The sequence below is a fragment of the Eublepharis macularius genome, chromosome 7 (assembly GCF_028583425.1).
Source record: "Eublepharis macularius isolate TG4126 chromosome 7, MPM_Emac_v1.0, whole genome shotgun sequence".
In the NCBI taxonomy this organism is placed as follows: Eukaryota; Metazoa; Chordata; class Lepidosauria; order Squamata; family Eublepharidae; genus Eublepharis; species Eublepharis macularius.
The window spans coordinates 19,696,707-19,724,237 of NC_072796.1; the positions used below are offsets into that span (position 1 = coordinate 19,696,707).

Here is a 27,531-nt window from a genome sequence, read left to right on the forward strand (position 1 = left end):
CATTTATTGTTGGAAGCTGAGTTGAGCATGTGCATTACTCCTATTTTATTCTCCTATTGGTTACCCATTAGTTCTCAGGTTGAGTTCAAAGTACTGGTCATCACCTACAAAGCCCTTCATGGCCTAGCTCTCAGATATCTACAGGACCACTCTCTCAGTATGTTCTACTGTGGCAGCTTCACTCATCTGCTGAAGATTTTTCACAGTGCTACATTACAAAGGGGTTAAGATCTTTAGCTGCCTTTACCTGAACTTTCTCTGTTGTGGCTCCCACATGCTGGAATGGCTTGCTTGAGAATAGCCACAATCACTCATAAGCCGAGCCTTGGATTTCCTGGCCACCCTCTGACTTAAGCAGCTACCAAACAGCTTTGCAGCTGCTCCATTGCTGTGGTAGTGAAGCTTCATTTCCTTCTGCCTTGCAGCTTTTTTTACATGTATACTGTTAATGAAATAGTTCTCTTCTCCCAGGGTCATGCCAGGTCATTAAATGATTACCAATAGAGAAAAACAATTGTGAAAACTTAATAAGTTAACCAGTCCAATGTGACTGATCATTTAATAAAGCGTTTAAATCACAACTATGTCAAAATCATAGGCTTTTGTCAAATATCAAGAATTACACATGAGCAGAAATAGACATCGTGTCAACCTCCAGAACAGTATGAAAGTCACCTTTAACAAATCATTCTGTAGCAATAAAGTGCCAGTGCTTACAACATCCCACATATACAATTCATAAATACATTTCACGAATACATAAGTACATCCATAAATAGTTGAGTATTGCAGTAGTCCATATTTTGTCACAGTCCCAAGGTCCAAAACAGCATACTGAGGAATCCAAGTATTAGAAATCCTTATTTCTCAATCTATTCAGAGGTTCCGTTCCAAATCCAAAGCTGCTGTTATATGTTTAGAGCCACTTAATTCTTTCTTTATAGAGCCCAAAAATCAATCCAGTGTGACTGGCTTATGGGTCATCCGGTGCATTTCTTCCCTGTTTCATTGCTTTTACCAAAGCAGTCACAATGAGAAATAGTATCAGAGTTGCTCAAACTCCTGGTGGGTAAAGCTTCATTTCCTTCTGCCTTGCAGCTGTTTTTACATATATACTATAGATGAAATAGTTCTCTTCCGCTAGGGTCATGCAAGGTCATTAAATGATGGTGAAGGCGGGGTGCAGAACTCCTATAAAGCCATATGAAAATGAGCAGGGATGAAATAATGTCAGTGACACAGACTTAAACAACAAATGCTATGACTAAAAAAAAATCTTTTAAGTAACATAGTTTTGCTCTTTATTTAAACGATTGGCTGCAGACTAGTGTACAGTGAGTAATAACAGGCTTGTGAAGGAAGAAACTGGGGCTTCCATTGGACTGTTTGAGAACTCACATACATGAAATCCTACCTGTTAAACTGGTTGTATATGAGGAAAGTAACCTGTCAAATAGACTTGAGCTGCTCCTGAACACCCACTCTGCCGGACAAAACATCAGCTCCCTTTTTGTGACCAGTGAGCAGAATGTGAGCCAACTAAATGAGCGCTCAAGCATTTTGAAATGACAAATATGGCAGGACCAAATGGACAGTTCTCACAATACAAGAAAGTGAGCAGTGGGAGCTTCCAAGGATTTGTGTTGTGCTCAGCGTTCTTTAAATTTGTTCACGAATGATCTAGAATCAATGGTCAGTGGATGATATCAAATCATTCGAGGAGGCAGTAACAAAAGCCAGTGACGAAGAGCTGTAACAAGAGCTCTCCTGATTGTTTAGTGAGCAAGAAAGTAGCAAATAATGTTCAAAGCAAGTGCAACAAAGCCAAAAATCCTAAATTTACAGATACAGTGATGGCATCAGAACCGATGTTAATTGACCTGGAAAAGGGAATTTGGGGTTGTGGTTGGCAATTCAATGAAAATAACTCATTCTTTGGCAGTTTTGTAAAAGGCAATTCTATGCTAGACATTATTAGGGAAGGGGCTGACAATAGGCAATATCGCAGTGCTCTTGTATAGACGTGCAGGGTGACCACATTTGGAATACTGTGTGCCATTCTACGTGGCCCATCTCAGGCTATTGTAGAGGGGAAAAGGTCCAGAAAACAGCAATCAAAATATTCAGGGGGTTGGAATACCTTCCTTCTGAGGACAATTTAAAGGTTGGGCTTTTCATTTTGCCAGAAAGCCGGCTAACGGTGGGTATGATAGAGGCTTATAAAATTATTCAGGGTCTGGAGAAAGCATAGAGGAAAGAGCTTTTCCTTCCTCTTCCAATGAAAGCCATGCACAGTAGATTCAAGACAGACAAAAGAAAGTGCTAATTCACACAATGCATAATAAACTTAAAAACATCAGATGTGGTGATAGTCACAATCACAAGCTTAGATGACTACGGGGGTGAGACAAATGCATGGGAATAGGTTAGCCATTCATTATTAAATGGGACCATCATATTTGGAAGCAGCATACTTCTGAATACTGATTGCTGGGGGGCAGGTGGTGCAGCAGGTAGAGCCTTTGGCCTCAGTGCTACTTCTGTGAGCCTTCCTGGACATCTAGTCAGCCACTGTTGGAAACTGGATACGGAGTTAGATGATTCACTGGTGGTATCCAGCAGGGCTGCTTTTCTGTTCTTGGTTTCTGGTATTCCAGAATTATTTCTTTCTCCACAGGTGGAGGAGGGGGCTCAGGTCCCTGCCATCTGCCTGGGGCAACAGTTTTAAATCAAGCTGTTTTCTTGGCTCACAGATGCCGCGTTCTATCAGATGCTTTCCACTGTGTGAACATGCAATAAATTAGGCACATATGTGCACACATTATGGTGTCCATGTGTTTTCCTTACCCTGCAGTGAAATTGATGGAGGGAATTTTTGTGTGGTAGCCCAGGATGCTTATATGAAACATATTTGGGCAATGACACTCATTAACACCTGGAAGTAAGGGAGGCTTAACACCTGCACATTTAGCTGTGTGATGTCTTTAAGTAGAAAAAGAATAAAGTTAGGGGCATATACCCTCTGTCTGTTATTCTCCAGCAGCTAATGAAGACTGTATGCGAACAGGGTAAACTTTCTTGATTGAGATACGATGTCTTGGTATCAGTGCAAAGCAGGCTGCATTCAGGTGGCGTGGTACCTGGAAACATGCGTTTACCCTCTTAAGTGGCTTGACATAGGATCAAGATGCATGTGAAGTTGAGATCCATCAGAAAAATTTACAGGAGGAGGTGCTGCCGTGGGTTTTTCTCTGCCTTCCCCTTCTCCAAGCAGTCTTGGAGGGTAAAGAGAGCCCCATGAAAAAAATGTGCTGGAGCAATGAGGATAAAATTGCCTCCATCTTCCTCACTCTTTAGGGACTTGTCAATAGAAGCAATTTTCCTGATTCCTCTGCTTGCTGCAGCACCCCATATTGTTGTATATGTTGTATAGGCTGCTTGGGGAAGGGGAAGTAGAGTGAAGATCAGCTACACCAGCTCCTTTGAAACTTTCCACTGCATCCGCCACTGGGTATGGTACAAGTTGATATGCCTTCAAAAATACGTTGCCTTCAAAAATATGTAACACGCAAGAAGCTTCTTTAAATCTGGGACAGTCACCAGCATCCTCCCTTTACCAGATACACCCACATATGTGCAGAGCTTACCTAGTTCATTGTTCATGTCATATGAAACAGCATTCTCAGATACAGGCATAAAAGTAAGTCATACTGCAGTTTTATAGTAGTACTATAACGTATAGGTAACTTCCTCAGGGTTTTTTATGGAAACAGCATTAAGTTGTATTGAATAATATTCTGGGTCAATTCAGCTTGCACCTACCCGGCTTAATACAATCTCTTCCGGGAGAAGTCACCTTTGACAGGCCGCAAATCACAGTTGCAATGAGTTCAACAAGTCCTATGAATGCCTTGTATTTGTTCTTAGAAGTATACACATGCAAAAGTGCAAATAACTTTTGTTGACATTAGGTTTAATCATCTTGTGTTACATGCACGCACATAAAAGAAGGGTTAAACCATAACAGCTGTATGTCGGGTTGTCCAGTCCAACAGTTGGGCTTAAAATGCTATAGTACAATCCTCCTCTGGGGCACAATTTTGGAAAGATTTTCTTACTTGGATTATAGCATTTCTAGACATTGCAAACTTTCACCGCTGGAGTCTTTACAAGCTGTGCAGATGTAGAAGTATTCCTCTCAGTCAATAGCTAATGAGATTAAAACATAATTTAGAATTTGTAGAGCTCTTGTAATTTGGCTAGGGAATTTTCCATCTTTTACTCCATGGAGGTCAGAAAAGCACTTTAATTTCACAACACAACCTTATGTGTTGGTTTAAGCTAAAAAAGAGTAATTTAGGCAAGGCCAGTATGTATTGTTATCTGCCATGAGGATTTGGGCCTAGGTCACCTTGGCTTAAATCCAGCCTTCTTTCCATTAAATTATACTGCTGTGGGGCAGGAAGGCAAATGACACAAATCCTCAACTTTTGTGCACGTGTGAATGCATATTTTCAACTTGCAAGGTGATTACCGTTGAAAGTAAAATAATCCTTTTATATCAATGAAAATGAAAGTATTTCCTTATGATTCATACATAGGGCTGCCAGGTCCCCCAGTAGGGGCGGGGATCCTCCGTTCCCCCCTCTGCCCCCGCCACCTGGCCAGCAGGAGGGGGACAAGCCTGGCCAGCAGGGAGTGGAACAAGCCACCCCAGGTATACACGCATGCAAAAGAAAGACAAAAATGAGTCCTGAGTTCCCTCCCCTCACACTGGGAGGGTAAGGGGACCTGGCAACCCTATTCATACATCATGGGTAATATAAAATCCCTGGACCAACCTAAAAGTGTGGGCTGTTTCACATGTTGCATAACAACAAGATCCACGTTTGCCAGTGTTTACCAGATCATAATGGCCAGTGCTTATTGTCTGACAGGTAATATCTGTATCATGCACATGCCTGAAAACATGTTCATCACATCTTTATATTATATTTTTTTTAACGTGTAAACCATTCAATGGGTGCCTTTTTAAGGTAATGTAATACAGGTTTGACATTGGCCAAATGATTTGGGAAGAAGAATGCTTAGAGACTTCCTATAATTGTATTAAATCTGATAAAAGTTTCCATGGTGTTCACAAGTGGATGTTCAGTTTTTAATTTTCTATTAGAGGTTGTGTTGTGCTCAGAACTCATATAACAAGACTTATTTAGGACAAGGGCCCTTGCTTAGTGGTTTCGTGTGCAAAAGGTCCCCAGGTTCAGAGTCCCTAGCATCTCTGGGTAAAATTGATCTTAGCAGATGTTGAGAAAGACCTTCAGGACCTCAAGCCCTGAAGAGTCACTTGCAATCATAGTGGTCTGACTGTATATAAAGGAGCTTCATATATTCATTGCTTCTCTGATAATGGGTTTTGCACATACACTCTTTAAGAAGCATAAAACAGTCTTGGAGAAGTTAAATAAGGTGTTGAATATACTTGGATGTAGCATTTCTTTGAACAGTGACCTTTCCTCACTGGTACTGAGTGAATGTGCAGGAGTCGTGTAAACGTCCTTATGCTGTACGAGCCGTGTTTTTGCTCATTTAATGGTGAGGTGCTTATATGTTTTCTGTTTGGCTGTGCAATACTTAGTTGTTGTTGAAAATGTAAAAAATCTGCTTCATGTGCAGCTACAGCTCCATGGGAGGTGGTAATTAGTAAATGGGAGGGGGGGCATAGTCACAGATCTTTCTTCGATATTACCATCTGGAGCTCAAGAAGGAAATTTCAGGCAGATGAATTTCATTTATCAAGCAATAGGGCAAAATTGGTTTTTCAAAAAGAATCACTGATGACCAGGACCTGATTTGGCAGCATTTGCTTGGCTAGAAAACCTTGGTTTTGTTGTCCATTTTGGTTATAGCAGAAACTCATCCTGCTTTCCTTCAACTTAAAAAAAAAATTATGGCCTTTGTGTGAACTCTGACCTCAATTAATAGAGGCGCATATGGAGCAGTGCTGCATGCTTGAAGCGGGAGTCACATAATTATCCCCGGGGGAGTAAAATAGGAATAGTCTAAACAAAAGTGCACCCTTGAGTAATTCACTGAAAGGGTAGAAGAGCCCCCAAGGCTCATCTGGTGTCTGTATTTATTAATAGTTTTATGAACTTGGACAATATCTTTGGCTAGCTTAGATGAATACAAATTGCATTCAGAGACTGAAGAAGAAAGCAAAATGTTTTATCTTTTTGTTAATGGGAGGTGGGAGAATACTGGGTGGATATCTTGAAAGTTCACTGGAATTTAAGATAGAAACAGAGCAGACTCAACAGATTCTGTGTAATAGCATTAGGAAATGTTTTCACAATATAATGCAATATCACTGTTATGTCACACACACACACACACACCCAGTTGTCCTGTCGAACTGATGCGTAGGGCATTATAGCCAGGATTTGGAGAACATAAGATGATTCAGATGTAACATTACACAAACAAGTCAGATGAGGAGGATCCTCGGGCTTGTTCATGCCTTTCCCCTCATCCCCAGTGACCTAATATGAAGGCGTCCACTTTCACAGAAAACCAGTTTATCATTACCGCCGTACTGGATGTGTTATGTGCTGTCAAGTCGCTTCCAACCTATGGCGACTCTATGAAGGAAAGATCTCTAAAACATCCTATCATTAACAGACTCGCTCAGATCCTGCAAACTGGAGGGCCGTGGCTTCTTTTATTGAGTCAAGCCATCTCATTTTAGGTCTTCCTCTTTTCCCACCACCTTCCACTTTTCCTAGCATTATTGACTTTTCCAGAGAATCTTGTCTTTTCATAATGTGACCAAAGTACTACAAACTGTTGTTTCCTTTTTACCCCCCTACAAACTGGATTCCAAACTGAAACTAGACTGCCATTTGGGATTCTGGGTCGGAGCAAAGATTTAGTTGTAGTTTGTGGTTCAGACATAGAACAACGGTTTGCCACGAAAACAGAAGTCTTTAATTAGATCTCTGCATGCAAGAAGAGGGAGCAAACCTCAGTATCCCCCTACCCCGAGGGAGTTGCAGCTGAATAAAGCCGGTGTCACTGGATACAGAATTCAGCTTTGTGAGGGACTCAGCAGTTGTTCTTAAGAAAAAAGGGTTTGTGCCTCATATGAACATGAACGAAATGGTTGGAAGTTTGTGAAATTTGTGGACAATGCCTGTTGTAATCTCCGAAGGCCCTGGCTGGCTGGCTGAGCGTTCGAATGGTTGAGGCCAGGACTTCAGCACCCTGCATAGCTTCCTACCCCGTCCCATTCAGGAGCAAACCCACGATGAACGAGCAAAACAATGTTAAATAGCTGCTGTAGGTTTTATAAGAATTAGAATGAATTATTTGAGAAATGGAATTATGCTAATTTGCTCACTTTGCCTAAATTAGACGGGTTGCAGAATTTATGCTTCCTGCTCACTGAATTAAAACTTTTTTAGCATAGAATACGCATGGCTTAGGGCTGCCAAGCCACTGCCTGGCATCCTGAGAGCTTCGGAAGAGGAGCAAGGGATGGGAAAGACGTTGCACGGTGCGTCAGTGTCACTTCTGGGTAAAAATCCAGACATGACATCAGCCCATCATTTCTGCGCCCCTCAAGTTTTCCTGCTGGCTCAAACAAAAGGGCAGGTAGGAGGGCCAGTCTGCTGTGAGGTTGCCTAACGGAAGTGGGCAAATGTTAAGCCTCACATGGCTTAGATAATGGCTGCCATATGGAAATGATCGATGTGACAGGCTAGGCTGGAACCCTTCTTCTTGATATGCTAGTTCTGGGTATTCAGGCAGTCATCTGGCGTGGAGGAGTATATCATCATCTGAGCCCCTCCCCCCCAATAGTCTGAAAGAGTACAGCCAAGATGCTGGTTTCCCACCTCTGTGAAAGCAAGACCTGAAATAGAGTAGTGCCTTGCTCCAGTAGTCTGCAGTTAACACCATGAGAGGAGGAGTTTGTACACCGTTGCAGGGATCAGTTGTGCTCCAGCCCAATGTACAGCTGACCTGGAGGCTTGTATCCAGATGTGCATAACGTAAGGTTCACATCTGTCACACAGAAATATTCTACGGAAGTCAGACAATCCAGTGTTTCCATACAACCTGCGTTGGGAGTGGTTTAGCTACTCAGATTCAGCCACCTCATCTGCTTTTGCGTACTGTTGCAGCAGGATTGCCACTTTCGTGTTCTGCGTGACCACTGCATCCTCTGCAAGCATGTAGCCTGGATGGGCCAGGTACAGAGCTCCCATGTCAATACCACTTGTGCCTGGGAGCCCATAATTCTGGCCTGGAAGCATTCCGTGGGATCTGTCTGAGCCATGCTGCTGCTCGTTGCTGCTGTTGATACTGCAGTGATGAATCATCACCACCACCGAAGTAGCTTGGTGTGAATGAACAGGCCTGTGGTCTGAAGCTGCATAAGGCATGCAAGTAACAAAATAGTGTTGCGCTGTGGCTTCACACTGGCTTACTTGTAATCAAAGAACACTGCTAGAAAGCATTTGTCACAATTGCTTCCTGTCTCTGTTATGAGCACTGCATATCCTCCCAAGAATTCAACACAGAGATCATATAGTTGCTAAATGGAAGCTAAGTTTTTTTGTATGGAGCTCCTCTTCATTTTCTTCTGTTTAATAGTCTCTTGCATTTTCCTGTTCAGATTCTCTTTCGGTTTCCAGCAACGATGCCAGCCCTCCTGCTTCAGTAACATCACTTCAGCCCCACATGATTGGTGCCCAGAGCTCCCCGGGCCCCAAACGCCCTGGCAACACCCTGAGGAAATGGCTCACTAGCCCAGTCAGGCGACTTAGTAGCGGAAAGGCAGACGGCCACGTGAAGAAGCTGGCCCATAAACATAAGAAGAGTCGGGAGGTCCGCAAGAGTGCTGACGCCGGCTCTCAGAAGGACTCCGATGACAGTGCTGCCACGCCCCAAGATGAAACCCTTGAAGAGGTGTGTGTTTACAGAATACGTTTGTTTCATGTAGATGTTCACTGTGGACTGTTTTATATGTATGCTGGTCAGGCACATCAGAGTGGAACAGGAGCGGCAGACCTGCTTATGTGTTGGCTACTTTCTGAAATTAACTTTACCTGTAGCACCATGGTGCTTTAATATTGGTATTGCCGATGCTTGACTGCATTGGGAAAGACGCTCCTCCTTTGCCTGTTTTTTTGGGGACCTGAGAGAGATTCTTGTGTTCTAACTCTTGCACAGCAGTGCTCCATAACTTTGCGTGGCTGTTTGATTTCCCTAAATGCGGTGTTGTGGTGTTTCATTCTGTATAACTGTAAATGGCGAGTTTCATATGGAAACACTTAACTGTTTTACATCCTGGGTATTTTCATATCGGTACCTTCATGAGTGATATCCGATTCCGGACATTGCACAGGGATTCTGCAAAGCTGCCTCTGAGAGCCATTAAAAAAATAACAGCCAGCTAACAGAGTTTATGAAAGAAAGAGCAGAAAAGGATTTATAACTAAGATTTACTACATATGCGTAAAGTTTTTATGTCATTCATGCTTTTAACATGGAAAAGTACAGACTCTAGTGGTCTTTAGTAACTTTGGTACACAGGTTTGATCAAGCTGTAACTACACTGTTCTCCTTTGGGGTGGTGCTGGGTCTCTGAGAGGGGCCATGGCGCGTAAAGCATCTGCTTTGCATGCAGAAGGTCCAAGGTTCACTTCCCAGCATCTTCAGTGGGAAGGATCACGTCATAGATAATATAAAAGACTTCTGCCTGTGACCCTGGAGAACTGCTGCTGGTGAGGGTAGACAGTACTAACACTGATAGATCAAGGGTCCCATTCAGTAGAAGGCAGCTGAATGTGTCATTTGATTGACAGAAGCAGTGGTTCTCTGTTGTGTTTCATTGAAGGGAGCAGTTGCTTCACAACTGTCATATAGAATTAGAAGGCAACATGTCGATTTTGTGTGAGATTCCAGCTTAAATGCTCATTCGTTATCAGTTTGACTGCTTTTCCTGGTTCGACCAGTAGTAACGTCAGGTTGGAACATCATGGCCGGACAAATGCTTCCCACCCTGCTTTCGTTTTACAATTTGTAACATCCAGCCTGATGAAGACTTCTGGTGAACTTGAAAGTTTGTACAATATTCTGTGTCAGTTTGGTCGGTCGCCGATTTCATCCTTGACCACTAAGCAATCCGTTTCTTCCATGATTAAGTTTTGCAGAGGAGCAGAGGCTTCCTAAAGCATAGTAGGACATGGATAGGTCTGTAGAATTTTCAGTAGTCGGAATGCATCCAGGCTTTAAGTTGTTTGGCATTATTGAGGGATGTATACCCACTATAGCATGGTGGCAAAGAATCTGAGCAGGGATCTCTCATTCAAACGTCTCTCATGTAAACTTCCTCAACCTCAGGGAAGCCACTCAGTAGCTTAGTGTCAGTTCCTTCTCCCCATCAACAATATCAGTCAGTTAGTTTTACTTGTTGCCGTCCTCGATCAGCCATGCACTACAAACAAGTCAACAATACATAAAAGTAATACATAAAGGAATAATACATACCATGATTATTGTCCTTAGTAGTGAAATTGCTAAAATACTAGATTGCTTCCAATTGCACAAAATTTTGCCACCTTAAGGGTGATTTCATCAGAATATAGATATGAAAGTTGTCAGAGCTGCCCGGATACTTTGACAGGATTGGAGCAATATATATTTTCTGAATGTCCGTGTAAAATGAACAGCACAAAAGGACACGTTTGACTGTTTTAACTGTACCCAAGTGACATGGGTAGATACACTGTGAGTATGGAGTACATCATGAGTCCCTTCTTATCAACAATATAGATGAAATAACTGACCGATTTGCTGTAAAGATAAATGAGAGAATGTGTGTGAAGTTGTTTGAAAACAAACATATACAAATGCTTATGTTCCCTTTTTCAGAGAGGGCGCAATGAAGGCTTGAGTAGTGGTACCCTCTCCAAATCCTCCTCATCCGGCATGCAGAGCTGTGGCGAGGAAGAGGGTGAAGAAGGGGCTGATGCCGTGCCACTTCCTCCTCCGATGGCAATCCAACAACACAGTCTGCTCCAGCCAGATTCACAAGATGACAAGGTGGGTAAAGGAAGGGAGAGAGGGAGACTTCCCATGGCAGAATCGAGAAACTGAAGCAGTTATTGCCCAGAGATCAAAGAAGTGCCACTTCAGACCCCAGCGACTGTGTGTAACACGCAGACTGTATATTTGGAATAGAACAAGTGGGTCATAGGCTAGCCATACTCTGAATTATGCCCCCAAACAAGCTGAATTAGGTGACCTGCAAAGTGTTCTTAACAGACTTGCTTAACATTTTTGTATTCATAACGTATTTTTATTCCACAGTGCTGATCCAATGCCAATTAGGTCTCCCCCCATTCACTGGCAATCTAACTTGTTTGAGTCTCTCACTTTTGAAATATATCAAGTGTTGCCCAAATCTTCACTGCCATTAAGACTAAAACCTTTACTTTTTAAAGCTGATGTTCAAATGCCGCTTTCTGCCTTTTTTCTGTGCTTGCACCGAATTATGGTATAGGCAATTCTGAATGGAATTAACACGCATTCCTTGAGATGGATTTCATGTTCCACTTTAGTATGCATTTTCCCCTTAAATATCATGTGGCTTTCCAAGCAGTTCCCAAGATGTTAAAGTTCAGCCGTAAAACATCATAAAATCAACACCAGTCACAAAAGAACAGCAAGATGATTCTAAAAACACTAAGATGCAGAAAAGTTCAATCTCAGTTCAGTGTCTTCGAGGCCTTGCTTAACGAGGAAGGTCTTCACCAATCTTTTAGAGGGAGAGATGGCTAGGTGTGCCTCTGTGCTTCCTTTGTCTGTATCTGTTCTTCTTCCACAAGTTCCTTCCTTCACCTCAAACCAAAAAAGTTTGCTTATATGAATTTGTTCCTTGTTGTGAAATGGTGGCTTGGCTGTCCATATATTGTATTTTACAATATATTCTGCTGCTTCAGGTATCTCGAGAAACATCCAATTCATAACTAAGGCCTGGTGGTTTAAAAAAACTTTAAAATAATTCATCTCTAATTTTTTGAAACTGCAGGTTTTCTTTTCATGTATGGTAGAATTCTGCATTCATGTTATGGATAGGGGTGTGCACCCCAAAAATATTTGGGGTTCCCACTTCGGGTTTACCCAAAGCGGGGGCGGGGGGGAATTTAGAAATACCCCAAACCCGAAGTGGCAAGCCGTTTCAGATTCGAGTATTTGAATCGCTTCAGAATGCCCCGTAAAGATTTGGAGCATACCAAAGTAATTCAGGGGGGCTGGGCTTTCTCCCAACACCCCCACCCCCTCACCTCTCCGCTTAGCCCCCTGTCCCCCCCACCCCACTTACCTGGCCAGGCAGGGAAGGCTAGAGCCACCTCCTTCTCCGCCGCGGCCTCCTCCAGGCCCGCAGTGGCTTGCAGGGCGGCCAGGAAGGCCAGAGCCACCACCTCCAGCCCTTTCTGCCCTTCAAATGGCCGCTGTGGTGGCCATTTGAGGGGCAGGAAGTGCCTTTTCCACCTAATCCATTGTTGTGCGGCCATGCAGGGCAGCAGAGAAGGCCGGAGCCACTTTCTCCGGCCCTTCCTGCCTCTCAATTGGCCGCCACAGCAGCCATTTGAGGGGCAGGAAGGGCCTTTTCCTCCCCGCCTGCCAGCTGAAGTTTAAAGGGACCTGCCACTTGCAAGAGGCAGTGAAAGGGCCCTTTAAACTCAGGCCCCGATGCTTCCTGAAGCAACCTGAATTCTTCAGGGAAGCTTTGATTCAGGATTTCTGAATCTTTAAAAATCGGGTCCGATTCGAGTATTTTACCCAAATCGGAAACCTGAAGTGCACACCCCTAGCTATGGAGCAGCACTTTACCCTTACCATAGCTATGTAGAATCAACATGAAAGGACATTTTTGCTTCTAATGTTTTGCATTTTTTTGTTTTACTTAAAGGATTCAATTTTTTTGTAAGCTTCCGTATCAACTAATAACTAAGACACTTTCCTGGCAACAAGCCACCATTTGGGGCTAGCAGATGTTTTCAAAAGTTTTTCTTAACCCCCATGTGCCTTGTCCCCTTTGTGGTTTTCTCCAGTGAATTTTGATCTTCATGAAGGTAACCACATGCTTGCTGAAATGGACTTTCGTGACATATAGGATGATGGCCGAAGATATTGTAAAATGTTTCCAGAGACCAAGACCGCTCCCCCCCAATGTATGGAATTCTTCCCACCCTCCAAAGAAGCCAGCTGTTATGCAAATTAAGCATTTGGACGCAGTGCAGCTGTTACCCAAATAGGAAGTCTCCTTAATTGGTTGGGGGAATTAATATTAAAGGAGACAAGCGAGAGGGGGTAACTAGGAATCTCAACCAATGTACACAGGGATTGTTCCCTTAGAGAACTCTCAAAGCAAAAGGCAGATGTCCAACCGAAAAGGTTTCTTTATTAACAGAGGAATAAAAGGCAAGCATACAGAAAACACACACAGCATATACACAGAACTAACTAAGAAGACAGTGAGGAAATGGGAAAGCTGTTTCAGGGGAAGGGCAATAATTACCAGTCTCAGAGGAGAGGAGGTCTGTGGAGGTGCAGCAAAGTGCAATGGAGGGATGGGGCCGTGCCTAGGGGGGTGGCAAGGGGCTCTGCCCACGCTCCAGCATCTGGGCGCCTGAGCTGGGGAGCCAGCATCTGCCCGGAGATGCCTTGGGTTAGTTGCGGCTTGGCCAGGACGGGGCAGCGTGAGCTCGCCCGGTGGCCACCTTGCCCTCCCAGGCCAAGAGGAGCTGGGAACGCTGCTGGGGCCACAGCTGCCCTTTCCAGTTGGCCCACATTAGAGCCAAGCTCTAATGTGCTGGACTGACTGCTCTACAACTTCAGTTGATTTCAGTGGGCTTTTACATGGAGAGGCTGCAAGTCAGACAGGATGCCTACACTTCCCCTCAAAACTTGAGGGAAACTGACATGTGTCCAACTTGTGTCAGGCATCACTTGTAGCTTGGCTCTGAGAGTCCTATTATGATCAGGAGCAAGCAAGGAAAACCAAAATGGAGGTCATTTGGACCTCTGTTGTTATCAGCTTTGTGTCTTTTGAAGCATCTGTTTGTTTAGATTCCTCAGGACTATGGTTTTCAAACTATGTTCCAGAAGCAGGTGAGTGTTTATGTTCTGACAGAGTGAACTCTGTTGGCACAGTGTGGCGATGAGCTCAAATAGGTTGTGTCTGTGACCCTTCATAACTGCTTGTGTACTCTGGAAATACTTTGACTGCCAAATGAATGTGGTCAGGAATCGGATTCTTGGGAAATAGGGAGTTGAAAATTTCCTGCTTTCAGTTGATGTTTGTTTTGAACCTTGGCTGGCTTTGCAGATGTCATCTGGGCAGAACAAAACAGTCCTTGTCACCTTCACAGACGGCAAGTGAATCAGACAGTCAAGACCCAGCCTTGCACAGTTCTGTCCCCTGTAGTTCTTACAAATGCTGTTCAGGAGTAAAGATCAGTTTTCTACCCTATGATGCTGCCTGAGTTTGTCATAAGAATGACCCCCTCTCACCCCCTGGATATTGCACTGCAAAAGCTAATAACGCCATCTTTTTGAGAAGATATTTCATTGTTCATAGAACCATTTCTCTGTGGAGGAGTGGGCACTCTGCTCTGTATTCAAGTTTGAACAGCAATCAAAATATGTTTGGAGGGAAAGGGCTCTCAACATCAGTTTTCCATTTGTTCCGCTGGCATCCATGTTTGTTTATTCTATCAGGTCATGTTAATGTGTGTGTCACTAAATAGCCGCTTTTGTCATTAGAACACCCTTGCGCAGTTTGCGGTTCTCCCGTTGGGCAGAGCCACGGCACATTTCATTAATTGTGTTTATACTGTAGGTTCTAAGTGTTTTTGCTTGTTTTGGATTTTTAAAATTGCTAAGACGGCTACTATATTACTGTGTAACTAATTGTTTTTACTTTTTTTTCCTTTCTCCTCTTTGAAAAACAAAACAAAACCTTTCTTTAGCATTATGTTGATTTATGTTCCGTCTCTGCTTTGGCTCAGTTTCCCTACCTTTCCATTTAGTTTCTTGTCTTTTCATGCTTTCCCTTTTCCCTGTGTTCCTGTCTCATTGAAGCCAAATACAGCACACTCAAACTTGCCTAATACTGTTAAAATTATGGGACATATATTCTGCTCCCATAGATGAGGTTGACCAGAGTTCCGTGTTCTGAAGCATTGTGCTTGTTGGTTTAATGTGTCTGTCCAGTGGTGAAGAACAACGTAACCTGTGTTGCATGATGTACATCTGTGCTGTCCTCCTAATATGAAGTGAGGTTCATATTACTATGCCTTGTTTAGCTTCCAGTTACTTAATGATACCTGTAATCCGCAAACAGGCGTGCATGTTTGCAAATTACTTAAAGCTAAATTCAGTGGCCACCACTCCCTCCCAGAATCCTTTGCTGTCAACACCTTTTATCCTCAGTTGCAGCCATATATTGGCATCTTGTAGCTTATGAAGCCAGAGATCTTCTAGACTCTGCACTTACCTTTGGGGAAAATGGATGGCACAAGGAATGGTGAGCAAAATGACCCTGCTCCCTTGTAGAATTATTGATTGGCTGTTCAGTAGTGTTAGAGTATTCCATGGTTTGCTTTGTGTGGTTCTTTTCCTGTTGTTCATGTTCAGAAGAGAGGGTGGGACAAAGTAATGAAGTGACAATTCAGTAGCAGCTTTGACATGCTCAGTAGCCGAAAGGTTGCCCAGGATTGTTTCCCAGGCGTCCAGTTGCTTATGGAGCATAATAGGATTCCTTCCAGCTATTCGAAATGGATGGAACAGATAAACACAACTTAACATTTATCAATACTAAAGTTTATATAAATGTTGATACTATGTTAATCAAGAATTGTTCAGAGAAGAGGTGGAAGGAAACATTTCACTGCTTAGTAAGTAACCTCAACAGCAAATACCAGTAGCCTTTTTGTATGCTCTCATTAATATTGTGGATATCTTTATTTCTTGCCCATTGTACAGACATCTTCTCGATTACTGGTACGCCCCACCAGTTCAGAAACTCCCAGTGCCGCAGAACTTGTCAGTGCAATAGAGGAGCTTGTGAAGAGCAAAATGGTGAGCACTATGGGGACATACTAAAGTTTATCTAGTTCAGTGCTTACACGCTGCCTCCCAACAGGTTCAGGGCTACAAGCAGGTAAGGCAGTCACAAATCACCACCCATCTTGTCTCTCTTTAATAGGTAGAGAGCCCTGACCCTTTTACAATCACCGCCTGCCTTTTCTCCTTTTTCCCAGAAATGTCACCAGACAGAGCAGCCTAGTTCCCTTTATTTGCCACTCTGCACCCAACTACTGCAAATGAGTATTGGTGTCAGGGGACTCAATACTTCTTCCTCTTATATGCTGCCATCATGTAGTTAGTTCAGTTCATTGGCTGTGACCAGAAGGTTGGAGTGTGTATTATTGTCTCTGGGACCCTAGATGTCCAATCAACAGAGTTTAAACAGAGAAAAGCAGTTAAATTTTACAAAGTATCAATTCTCAGAAGCCAGGTCTAACTCAAGTAGTTTCTTCCACAAGCTCAGAATCTGTCTGTTCAGACTGACAGCTCTCCCCTTTCTATTTTTAACTGCCAGCCTTGTCCCAACATTCTGTCAGCTCCCATTGGCTGTCTCTAGGAGAGGCAGAACGGAACCTGTCAGCTTATTTTCCAACAGTAAGTTGCCAGATGCTCTTAGTGAAGCCCAAAGGAGGATATGAAGGCGACAGCCCCGTGCCCGTTGTTGGTCCTTAGCATCTTGTCATCTGAGGTATACTGCCACTGGAGGCTCCATTTAACTGTCATTGATAATATCAATAGACCTTCTGAATTTGTTTCAACCCCTTTAAAAAGCCTTTTATGCTAGAGGCCATCACCACATCTGACAGCAGCGAGATCCCATTCCAGCTCAGAGATAATTGCCATGGTTTTGTTGTTGTTGTTACTGTTGTCCATAGGAGTTGTTCTGCAAGTCATTCCTATGGTAACCAGGCATTACTACAAATGCTTCCCATGTTAAAAATTTAAATCACAAGAGGGACTAGCATGAGTGAACAGTATTTGTAACCCAGTAAATTATATCTAGTGTCAGAGAAGACTTTTGACACATGAGATTTCAGCTTTGAAAAGGATCTTGATAGCAGAGCTCAGGCCTCTCTGCCTGGGACTCGACTTAGGCACAGTTAGTCTGTGGCCTGGGATCCGGAACTGAAGTGACTTGCTAGATGCAGCTGGTATAGAGGCTTGGGAAAGTTTCTGTTGTGATGAACGGCTAGGGATGTTACTCTAGCTGTGCTAAAGTTGACCAATGGAGCAGTTGAAAAACCTTGTGAACTGTGCATGTTAAAAGAGGTTAGCAAAATACCTCATGGTCACTTCTGACTTTGCTTTTAGGCTCTGGAGGATCGTCCAAGTTCACTGATGGTAGATCAAGGTGATAGCAGCAGCCCATCGTTCAATCCTTCAGACAACTCTCTTCTCTCCTCCTCGTCACCCATTGATGAGATGGAAGAACGCAAGTCAAGTTCTTTAAAAAGGCGACAGTAAGACCTGCCTGCCAGCTTTTTTCCATTACCTTTTGCTTAAGAAGAACATTGATCACATCTGCATTTGGGGTTATACTTTCTAATACAAATGTACTGCAAAAAAGTTTCCTTTATCTTCAGTTCTCTGAAGATTCCATCTGAAAAATGTTCCTATCCATAATATTTAGTTTTGTCATCAGATCAGTCTTTGTTCATGTCACTGTAATGCTTTTAAGAAAATGGCAAGGAGACTAAGAATCCCAAAGACATAAATTGTTTTGTGAGATTTCTAGGACACTTAAACTGTAATCAAATGATAGTTGAAAAAAACAACGCCACTAATGGTGAAACTAAATATAGGCTAATACATAAAATCATTTACTTTTTTAATACTTGTCTTAACTTTTAGTAGGGCAAATATTGGTACTTCTAAGAATACTCTTAAATTGAATTTTTAAAAAGTGTGCATTTTAGGCATCTCATGTAGTTAGTCATGAATTTCACCATAGCAGAGATGTGAGGGCCTGAGGTGGAGGATGGACAGATTCAGGGAGGAAAATGGTTGTTGCCCAAAGATATTTTTCCCATGGAAAATTGGAAATTTGGGAGGAGGTGATAAACCTCCTGTGAAATATTTTCTTCTTTGGAATGACAAATGCCTTTCAAGACAAGGTTTTACTCATTCAGAATGCATACTATGAAAAGTTTTATGTAAATCAACATGTAGAATTAGATAATTATTGCATAAACTATAGGCATGGGGTTGGAACCAACCAGATTTTCCACTGATGAAAAAGGGTGGAAGGAGTCCTGTTTGACTACCAAAAATGTTATGCTGGGGATCATAAGACCTGCCTAGACAAAAGCAGGTGGGATAGAGAAGAGAATTGGACAAGACTCAGTGAAATGCTGTCTGGATCCAACTCATAAGCTACATAGTTTCAAGGATGGCAAAGAACTAAGATATGTGTGCTAAGGTTAGTTTAGAGCTTACAACTCTGTACAGTATTAGATATATTCACAATTCTGCTTTTATAAAAATCAGGCACTCCTATTGCTCGTAAATATGCAAAGTACTACAATTTTGCTACCTTTTTATAAATTATGCATTGTGTGGTGTTAAAGAAGTCAAATATGTTTCAGCTTGCTAAGAAAGTATTGCATATATTTTGATTTTCCCTAAAAATTTATTGTTCCATCCCCAAAAATCCAAAGCTCTGCCAAGTTACACTCAGTTTTGCAAAATGAATTCTAGTTGGACCAAGCAGTTTTAGCAAGAAAAAGGGGGCACAGGAGGACCAAAAACTAAACCCATTTGGAACACCAGAACTAAATCTGACCTTTAAAGTCATGTAGGAACTGGTAGGGTGTAGTAATTAAGTCAGTGGACTATGATCCAGAAAGGCCCGCCTCCAATGACAGCCTTATGTACAGAGGAGACTCGTCAGGGATAAGGAGATAATGTATGAGCACTTAAGAGAAGTGCTGAATAAATACCCAGTGGTGTTAGCAGCTAACCCACATTGTAGTGAAGATGGATGTGAAAAAGTCTTAATTATCTCCCTCATCATGAAGTAAACATTTTCTGAGAAGAGCAATATACTGCCAAAACATACACAGTAGGTTGTTAGGTAAGAAAAATGTTCGTCGTCGTTCTTCTGTGCAGCCCCACATTGGGACCGCGCAGGCGCAGGCCAGCCGCGGAGAGATTATCCTAGCTTTTAGAGTTGTTAAAGGGGACGCTCACCTCCACCGCGCATGTGCGGTAGCATTCCCACCAAAAACGCAGCCGTTAGAGCAAGCGTCCCCGCCATTCCCTCAGTTCCTTTTTCGCCGCCGTTGAGAGAGGTTCTTCTCCTAGTGGTTCTAAGTGCTTTCAGTCGATCGTTATTTCTTCGTTCACAGCCCAGGATATATTTTATCTAACATCTTAGAATATATCCTGCCTCATGATGTCCCAGACATCACTGTTTAAGAAATGCCAGCGCTGTGGTATGAAAATGACCCAGTCGGACGGTCATGATCTTTGCCTGTTCTGTCTGGGTGAAGCCCATGTTGTTGAGCGCTGTGCCATCTGCCAATCATTCACGCCGAAGGCGAGAAATGATAGAAAGGCCAGATTGAGGGCTTTCCTGTGGGAGTCGAATCTCCTCCCTCCCAAGCCATCGGTAACACAGACTGGTAAGAAGTCTCGCTCGACTGTCCCTTCCCCGTCTCCGGCCGTCCAGCAGCCCTCGGATCCGGTCCGATCCCCGGATCCGGCTGACCTTTCCGTTCCGAGGGATCCCGAGCCCGCTGTCAGAACTGTGGCTAGATAATGTCCTTACTCCAGAGTACCTTCTGCAATCAGACAAAAGCCTGTTGTTTTCAAAAGTTTACTGGAAAAAGAGTGCATTATAGTCCATGAGCCTGAATACAATATTCAGGATGGTACATGTGAATTGTTACCAATGACAGGCAAAGCATGAGGTACAAAGTAACAGATCCCAGCAGGCCCAACCTCCCCCCATAGTTCTCAAAACAATCCCTTTGAAACTAGGAAAGCGAAAGTCCTTCAAGGCTGGTTCTTGGTGGAATAGCAGTAGCCAAAACAATCCGTCTCTGTGAGATAGCTGCCTGGGAACCTTGGCACCTGTGAAGAAAGCACTTAAACACTGACAGGATTAAAAATGGAGTCGGTTAGGCCATAACATACATGAGAGCATTCTGAACCTGACATTCTGCCCCCTCTAAGATGCTCCTCCCCCAGGTTTATGTGGGTAGCGAGAATGGAACGCTTTGACTAATCTAGGAGCATGAACATGTACAGAATTCACCCACTCATCAAACCCAGAGTCAAAGTCCTTCCACCTAATAAGGTAAAACAGCTGATTTCAATTTAGAGTCCAAAATTTGTTGTACTTCGTAATGAGTTTGATCATCAATCAACGTTGGAATTGGAGGGGCACGGATGTGCCACTGGTCTGCAGGAGGAGCTTTTTTCAACAGACTAACCTGAAAAGTATCGTGTACGTGGCACAAATTCTTTGGTAAATCCAAGGCAACAGTCACTTTGTTGATCACTTTACGAACAGGAAAGGGTCCAAGAAATTTCAACGCGAGCTTACGGCTGGTTTGAGCCACTTTCAGATTCTTTGTGGAAAGATAGACAAGATCGCCGGGTTGTAAATCCCACTCAGCCGCACGGTGGCGGTCGGCGTATCGTTTGTAATCCTCTTTGGCTTTGTCGAGATGTTTTTTAATTTGAGTCCATTGTTGAGCAGCTTCCCCCCACCATTCTGTTACGTCTCTGGAAGCCGCAGTAGGAGGGGGGAGCGCTTCAAACGGGAAGGGGTTTGAAGTGGAAGCCATAAACGACTTTGAAGGGAGTTTCTCCTGTGGAGGCGTGCACGCTGTTATTGTAAGAGAATTCTGCCAGGGGGAGCAAATCAACCCAATTGTCTTGTTGGAAGTTAATATAACAGCGAAGAAATTGTTCTAGGATTTGATTAGTTTTTTCTGACTGTCCGTCGGTTTGAGGATGATGGCTTGAACTTAACCTTGTTCAATATCTAGCATTTGTAAAAGCTCCCGCCAGAAGTTGGCAAAGAACTGTCCACCGCGATCCGAAATCACCTTAGACGGAAAAGAATGTAATTTTACAATGTGTTTCAGAAAAATATCCGCCAGTTTTCTAGCTGAAGGTATAGTGGTGCAAGGTATAAAGTGTGCTTGCTTGGAGAATAAATCCACTACGACCAGAATACAGTTGTGACCTTTGGAGGGGGGTAAATCAGTAATAAAGTCCATGGATATTACTTCCCACGGTCTGCTTGGTGTTTCTAACGGTTGCAATAATCCGGGAGGCTTGCCTTTGCGGGATTTGGCACTGAGGCAAATGGGGCAGGATGCTACATATTGGGAAATGTCCTTGCGCATGCCTGGCCACCAAAATTGGCGCTGTACTAAATGAAGCGTCTTTAAGTACCCATAGTGTCCTGCTGTAGGGGCATTGTGACAGCGCTGCAAGACTTCTTTTCTTAAACTGTCGGGAACATAAAAGCGGTCCCCCCAAAGCCATTCCCCTTGTTTCGATTGCTGCAGTTTGTCTCTGGGCGCTTTCCCCCCCTCCTTTTCCACTTCCGCTTTCAGCTTCAACCTCCACCCTTGATCGGGTTGAGGGGGCTGGGCAGTGCGACTGTGCATTGTTACCACACCCCCTAATTGCGTAGGGGAAAAGACGGTGTCTATAGTCTCCTCCTGTTTGCTTTTGTGTTGGGGCATGCGCGAGAGGGCATCAGCAAGAAAGTTAGTTTTGCCCGGCAAAAAGTTTAAAGTGAAATTGAATTTGGAAAAGTATTCTGCCCAGCGCAGCTGTTTAGCATTTAGTCTCCGAGGGCTGCGTAGGGCTTCTAAATTCTTATGGTCCGTCCAGACCTCGAATGGATGCCGGGCTCCCTCTAACCAAAGCCTCCAGGTATTGAGAGCTGCTTTTACAGCAAATGCCTCCTTTTCCCACACGTTCCAATTTCTCTCTGCTTCAGAAAATTTTCGGGATAGGAAGGCACAGGGCTTGAGTTTCTCGTCCTCCCCCTTTTGCAAAAGTACGCCCCCAATTGCGGTGTCGCTGGCGTCGACTTGCACTACAAAGGGGCGATTCTCATCGGGGTGTTGGAGGGCGGGTTCGGAAACAAACTGCATTTTGAGAAGATCAAATGCCTCTTGGCATTCCCGTGTCCAAGGCAATTTGGCACTCGGCTTTTTGGCATTGTCCCCCTTGTCTTTAGTTTTTAACAGTTCGGTTAGGGGGAGTGTAAGTTGAGCAAAGTTTGCAATGAACTCCCTATAGAAGTTGGCGAAACCTAAAAAGGATTGTAGTTCCTTGCGGGTAGCGGGAGTTTGCCAACTTTGGATTGCTTGTACTTTGCTCGGATCCATTTTTAAACCATCTTTGGAGATGCAGTAGCCCAAATAAGTGAGTTCTGTTTTGTGAAATTCACATTTAGATAGTTTGATGGGCAGTTTGTTACACATTAGTGTGGTCAGAACTCTTTTTACAAGATCCACGTGTTCCTCCTCAGATTCTGAATAGATTAAAACATCATCTAGGTAAACCACAACTCCTTTGTACAAAAATTCGTGTAATACTTCATTGATCATGGACATGAAAACCGACGGGGCCCCAGCTAAACCAAACAGCATAAACTAAATATTCATACTGGCCGAGGGGCGTGTTAAAAGCGGTTTTCCATTCATCCCCTGCTCTGATACGAATGTGGAAGTAGGCATCTTTTAAATCTAATTTTGTAAAGATCTTACCTTGAGCCACGACGTTGAGAAGGTCTCTGATGAGCGGGATGGGGTATGTGTTGCTGGATGACACAGCGTTAAGTCCCCGAAAATCCGTGCACAGTCTTAAGCCCCCATCCTTCTTTTTGACGAAGAGCACTGGTGCAGCGTGCGGGCTGTTAGCAGGTCGTATAAATCCTCTTTGAAGATTAGTGTCAATGAATTTGCGGAGTTCTTCTCTTTCGTTGGGGCTCATGGTATATAGGCGGTCCTTAGGCAGCGAGGCGCCCGGCAAAATTTCTACAGCACAGTCTGTCCTCCTATGTGGAGGTAAAGTATTGGCCTCTTCTTCTGTGAAGGCTTGGATGTAGGCTCTATATTGCTTGGGTATTTGATTAATTTCTTCCTGGATGAGGAGAGCTGATTCTTTGTGGGTAGGATTGTTACCCCAGTTTTTATCCCAACGGTGACTTTTGCAGGCATCATGGCTGAACGTGATGCTTCCTTCTGCCCAGTTTATATAGGGGTTGTGGTCGCACAACCACCGGCTTCCCAGGATCAAGGGGTATTTGGCAGTGGCACTAATGACGAACGATCTTACTTCCCAATGATGCCCCATGCCGGTTACAACCGGAGTGGTTTCAGTAGTGACTGGGTTCATATTAGTGCCATCCATTTGCTCAAAAATAACGGGTGTTTCCAATTCTTGTACAGGAAGCACTAATCCATTCACCAAGGCTGGAGCAATAATGTCTCTTGAGCAGCCCGAATCTATCAGGGCTTGTACGCGGATGTGCATTTTTCTCTCTGGATTTACTAAGATTACAGGTATGAAAAGTATGGACCCTGGAGGTCTGTTCAAAGCAGGAACGGACTGAGGTTTGATCTGCCGTTTGGGTCCTTTTACGACAGATCCATTTCATTTCCCGAAATAGGACTCCCTGGATTTTCCTCCCCGGTTAGAGCTGTTGAATCATATTCCATGACTTCTTCCAACTCTAACCCTCTCTCGGGGAGGTTCTTTCGAGCTCCTCTGCCCCTCGCTGATCTGGGGGCTGGTGTTGGGCGCGGTGGCGCCAAATAAATTGCGGGGGCTGGACGTCTTAATTGGAGCGGAGGTCTCTGCACAGGCCGGTACGGACATTGCACTGCAAAGTGACCGCTTTGACCACACTGCAAGCACAAAACTTGTTGCCATCTAGCATCTCTCGCTCCACGAGTAGCATATCCAGCCCCTCGGCCTCCTCTGACGAGAACTGAGGAGCGCCTTTGGCCCACGGGTTGTTGATGTTGTTCCACTAAGCGAACTTCTAGCATGCGATTTTCTACTTCGCATGTTAATTGGATCCACCCTAATAACATAGGAGGGTTATCTTGCATGAGAGCTCTATCCAACAGCTTAGGATTTAATCCTTGTTTGAATAGAATGATTTTGGTGGACTCTTCACACCTTGGGCATTTGGCAGTGAGCTGTCGGAATTTTGTAACATAGTCTCTAGCCGACATGCTGCCTTGCCTAATAGACTGTAATTCAGTTCGGGCCCTAGTTTCTTCTAGGGGATCTTCATATTGGGCTAGAAGTGCGTCCACTAGCCCTTGAAGTGTATTCAACTCGGGGGCACCAATATCATAAAATCCTACATACCAGTCTACCGCTTTGCCTTGAAGCCTCGATCCAAGGTGTTCGATTTGACTGGCCTCACTTCCAAATAAATGTCCCCATTGATTGAAAAACTGTACTGCTTGTACCAGGAAGAACCCCAGTTTAGAAGGATCTCCGTCAAAAGTAGCCTCTAGCTTAACCCAGCCCATGGGAAGTTCTTGCCTGGGGGCTGGTGCTGGCATCGGGTAGACGTCGAGCGGGGCGAGTTGTAGAGGAGGGCTCCACCTGTTCCTCAATGGGGCTTGCCCTTGGTCCTTTCCCAGCTGATGCTCCAGCCCTTTGAGCCGCTGGCGACCTGCTCCTTGCCCTTGCTGACACAGAAGGTGGCCTTTCTGGTTGCGGTCACGTCTTCTAGACGGGTTGGGGAACTCTCTGCCTTCTGCATTGACCCCCCATTTTTGCAGTTTTTCCCTGAGAAGGTTGTACTCCACACCAGTATTGAATTCCAACCTAAGGTGGTGTCTAAGTTTCACTTGCAACAAAAGGTGGTCCTTCCTTCCTTTTTCCCAACAACCTCTTCCCCAGGGGAACAAGCATTGCACACATTAGATTTGAAACGTGCTTTATTGTACTATTTGCATGGGACCAAGAGTTTTAGAAAGTCGTCCTCACTGTTCCTTTGTTACTCTGGCTCACGTAAAGGACTTGCTGCTTCTGCCCAGTCCATCTCACATGGGATAGTGTCTGCAATTAAACTTTGTTACCGCCAAGCTGGAGTGCAGTGCCCTTTTCGTTGACTGCCCATTCCACTCGGGCTCAAGCCGCTTCTGCTGCCTTTCTTCGTGGCGTCCCTCTACAGGACGTCTGCCAGGCGGCAACTTGGTCTACGCCAGACACCTTCATCAAACACTACTCTGTGGACGTGAATGCAAGACGAGAATCAGCTGTTGGCACGGCTGTCCTGCATTCCTTATTCCACTGATCACTCACACCCGCCCCCATTGGTGAGTAGCTCACTATACTCCCAATGTGGGGCTGCACAGAACAACGACGACGAAAAAACGGGTTTCTCACCTGTAACTGTTGTTCGTCGAGTATCTTCTGTGCAGACACACATTCCCTCCCTCCTGCCCCACTGTGAGTGCTGTTTTTCTATATACTTTGCTCTCCGGCGGCTCAGTTGGACTGAGGGAATGGCGGGGACGCTCGCTCTAACAGCTGCATTTTTGGCGGGAACGCTACCGCGCATGTGTGGTGGAGCTGAGCGTCCCCTTTAACAACTCTAAAAGCTAGGATAATCTCTCCGCGGCTGGCCTGCGCCTGCGCAGTCCCAATGTGTGTCTGCACAGAAGATACTCGACGAATAACAGTTACAGGTGAGAAACCCTGTTTTTACTTTGTTATTTCTAGGGTTGTCAGCGGATTAGACATGTACTTCTTGATTTATATTTAAATTTGTTTGGTACAAAAGCTTCAGTTTAGAAGCAGTTTTGAGAGTATATGAAAATTTTCAATTTAATACGCAAAAATTATCCACTTAGAAAGGCTTGGTTAATATTTTTGCTTTCATTCTCCATAATGCCCATCAGGGCTCATTTCGAGGGGGAACGCGCAGGAATGCAGTTCCAGCAGTTCCCCAAAGAGGTGGTGGCCCTGCCCACCTCTCAGCCATTTTGGGCCCATTTCAGCCTGGATTGGGGCTGAAACGGCCCGTATTGGGCCTCTGATGGGTGGTGGATCACTCTCCCACTCAGCAGCGGCCCGATCCTGACCATTTTGGGCACCTTTTCAGCTATTTTCAGCCCCTTTTTGCCATTTTGGGCCCAATTTCAGTCCTGAATGGCCAGGATTGGGTCCAAAACAGCCAGGATAGGTGATGTCAGGGGGTGTGGCATATGCATATCAGTTATGCTAATGACACACTTCCGGTAATGGCAAGGGCATGGCATATGCTAATGAGTTATGCTAATGAGTTCCTCCAGCTCTTTTTCTATGATGCCCATACCATGCCACAGCCCCTGATGCCCATACCATGCCACAGCCAAATAGCATTGTCATTCCCCTCACCCTCCGCGTGCAAAAAACCCCCAACCACGGCCTTCGTTAGTGTTTAAAACTGTCCCTTATCAGTTAATCAGGTGGAAATTTAGTTAATCAGTTAAAAGTTACAGCCTCTATTATGCATCTTATTTCTATTCGCAAATATACACAGTGATCATTTTTACCTTTAAATAACCTCCTCGTAAATCCTGTTCACTTTGCAGCTATGTTCTACAGGAACTGGTGGAGACGGAACGAGATTACGTGCGAGATCTTGGCTACGTAGTGGAGGTATGTTTCAAGCCTTTTCGAATGGGATTGTTGATCCTTTTCTGCCACTCAGAGCAGCTTAAATTTTTGAACTTGAATCAACATACCACTTCAGTTCTCTTTGGAAGATAATTCAGCTTTACACTGTGAAATCTGTCTTAAATCCTCTATCATTTATTCCCTTCTATGAATAGATCTCTTTTTTTTTGGTTGACGTTTGTAATCGCCAAGTAAAACTTAAACAGCAGTACCGTTTTCCAGTGTTGGTAAAGTACTAGCAGTAACTCCAAATAGGGTATCCTTTCCTAGGAGCTGATTTCAATGCTTATGGCATGCAGGACATGTAAACTCAGAAACCTGGAAACAATTACCTTTTCCGTTCCTAGATGAGATCAGCTCTGCATACTGTTTCTTGAGCTGTCTGTAGAATAAGCTGCTGAATGCTTAAGAACGGCTTGGTAATATATTTTCAGAGAAGAGCTCGGTTGAATATTTGTGTAGGAATGTAGGCAGTGGAATAGCTGGCAGTCTTTCTGTTTTAGGTTGGACAGCTGAAAGTCCTTTTAATAAACATGCCTAAAGAGAGCCACTTCTTAAGTGAGATGAGTACTTTAAATATACTTGATGCCTTGAAACCGAAGTGAAAGATAATAGAATATCCTGGCTGCTGTCATTTTGTGCCTATCATTTAGGAACAAAAAGTTATCTGTATTTATCCCTAAATAGAAATGACAGCATTTCAAG

General features: G+C 44.0%; 1 protein-coding gene across 2 annotated transcripts in view; it reads left to right on the top strand.

Moving 5' to 3' along the window:
* The window catches only part of TRIO (trio Rho guanine nucleotide exchange factor), a 283,152-nt gene that overhangs the window by 217,177 nt on the left and 38,444 nt on the right, over positions 1-27,531 (top strand). For both annotated transcript variants that reach the window (XM_054985288.1, XM_054985291.1), the window contains exons 35-39: positions 8,678-8,970; positions 10,939-11,109; positions 16,060-16,155; positions 17,476-17,624; positions 26,742-26,808. In XM_054985288.1, coding sequence (XP_054841263.1) covers positions 8,678-8,970; positions 10,939-11,109; positions 16,060-16,155; positions 17,476-17,624; positions 26,742-26,808 — 776 coding nt within the window. The remainder of the gene's footprint in view (positions 1-8,677; positions 8,971-10,938; positions 11,110-16,059; positions 16,156-17,475; positions 17,625-26,741; positions 26,809-27,531) is intronic.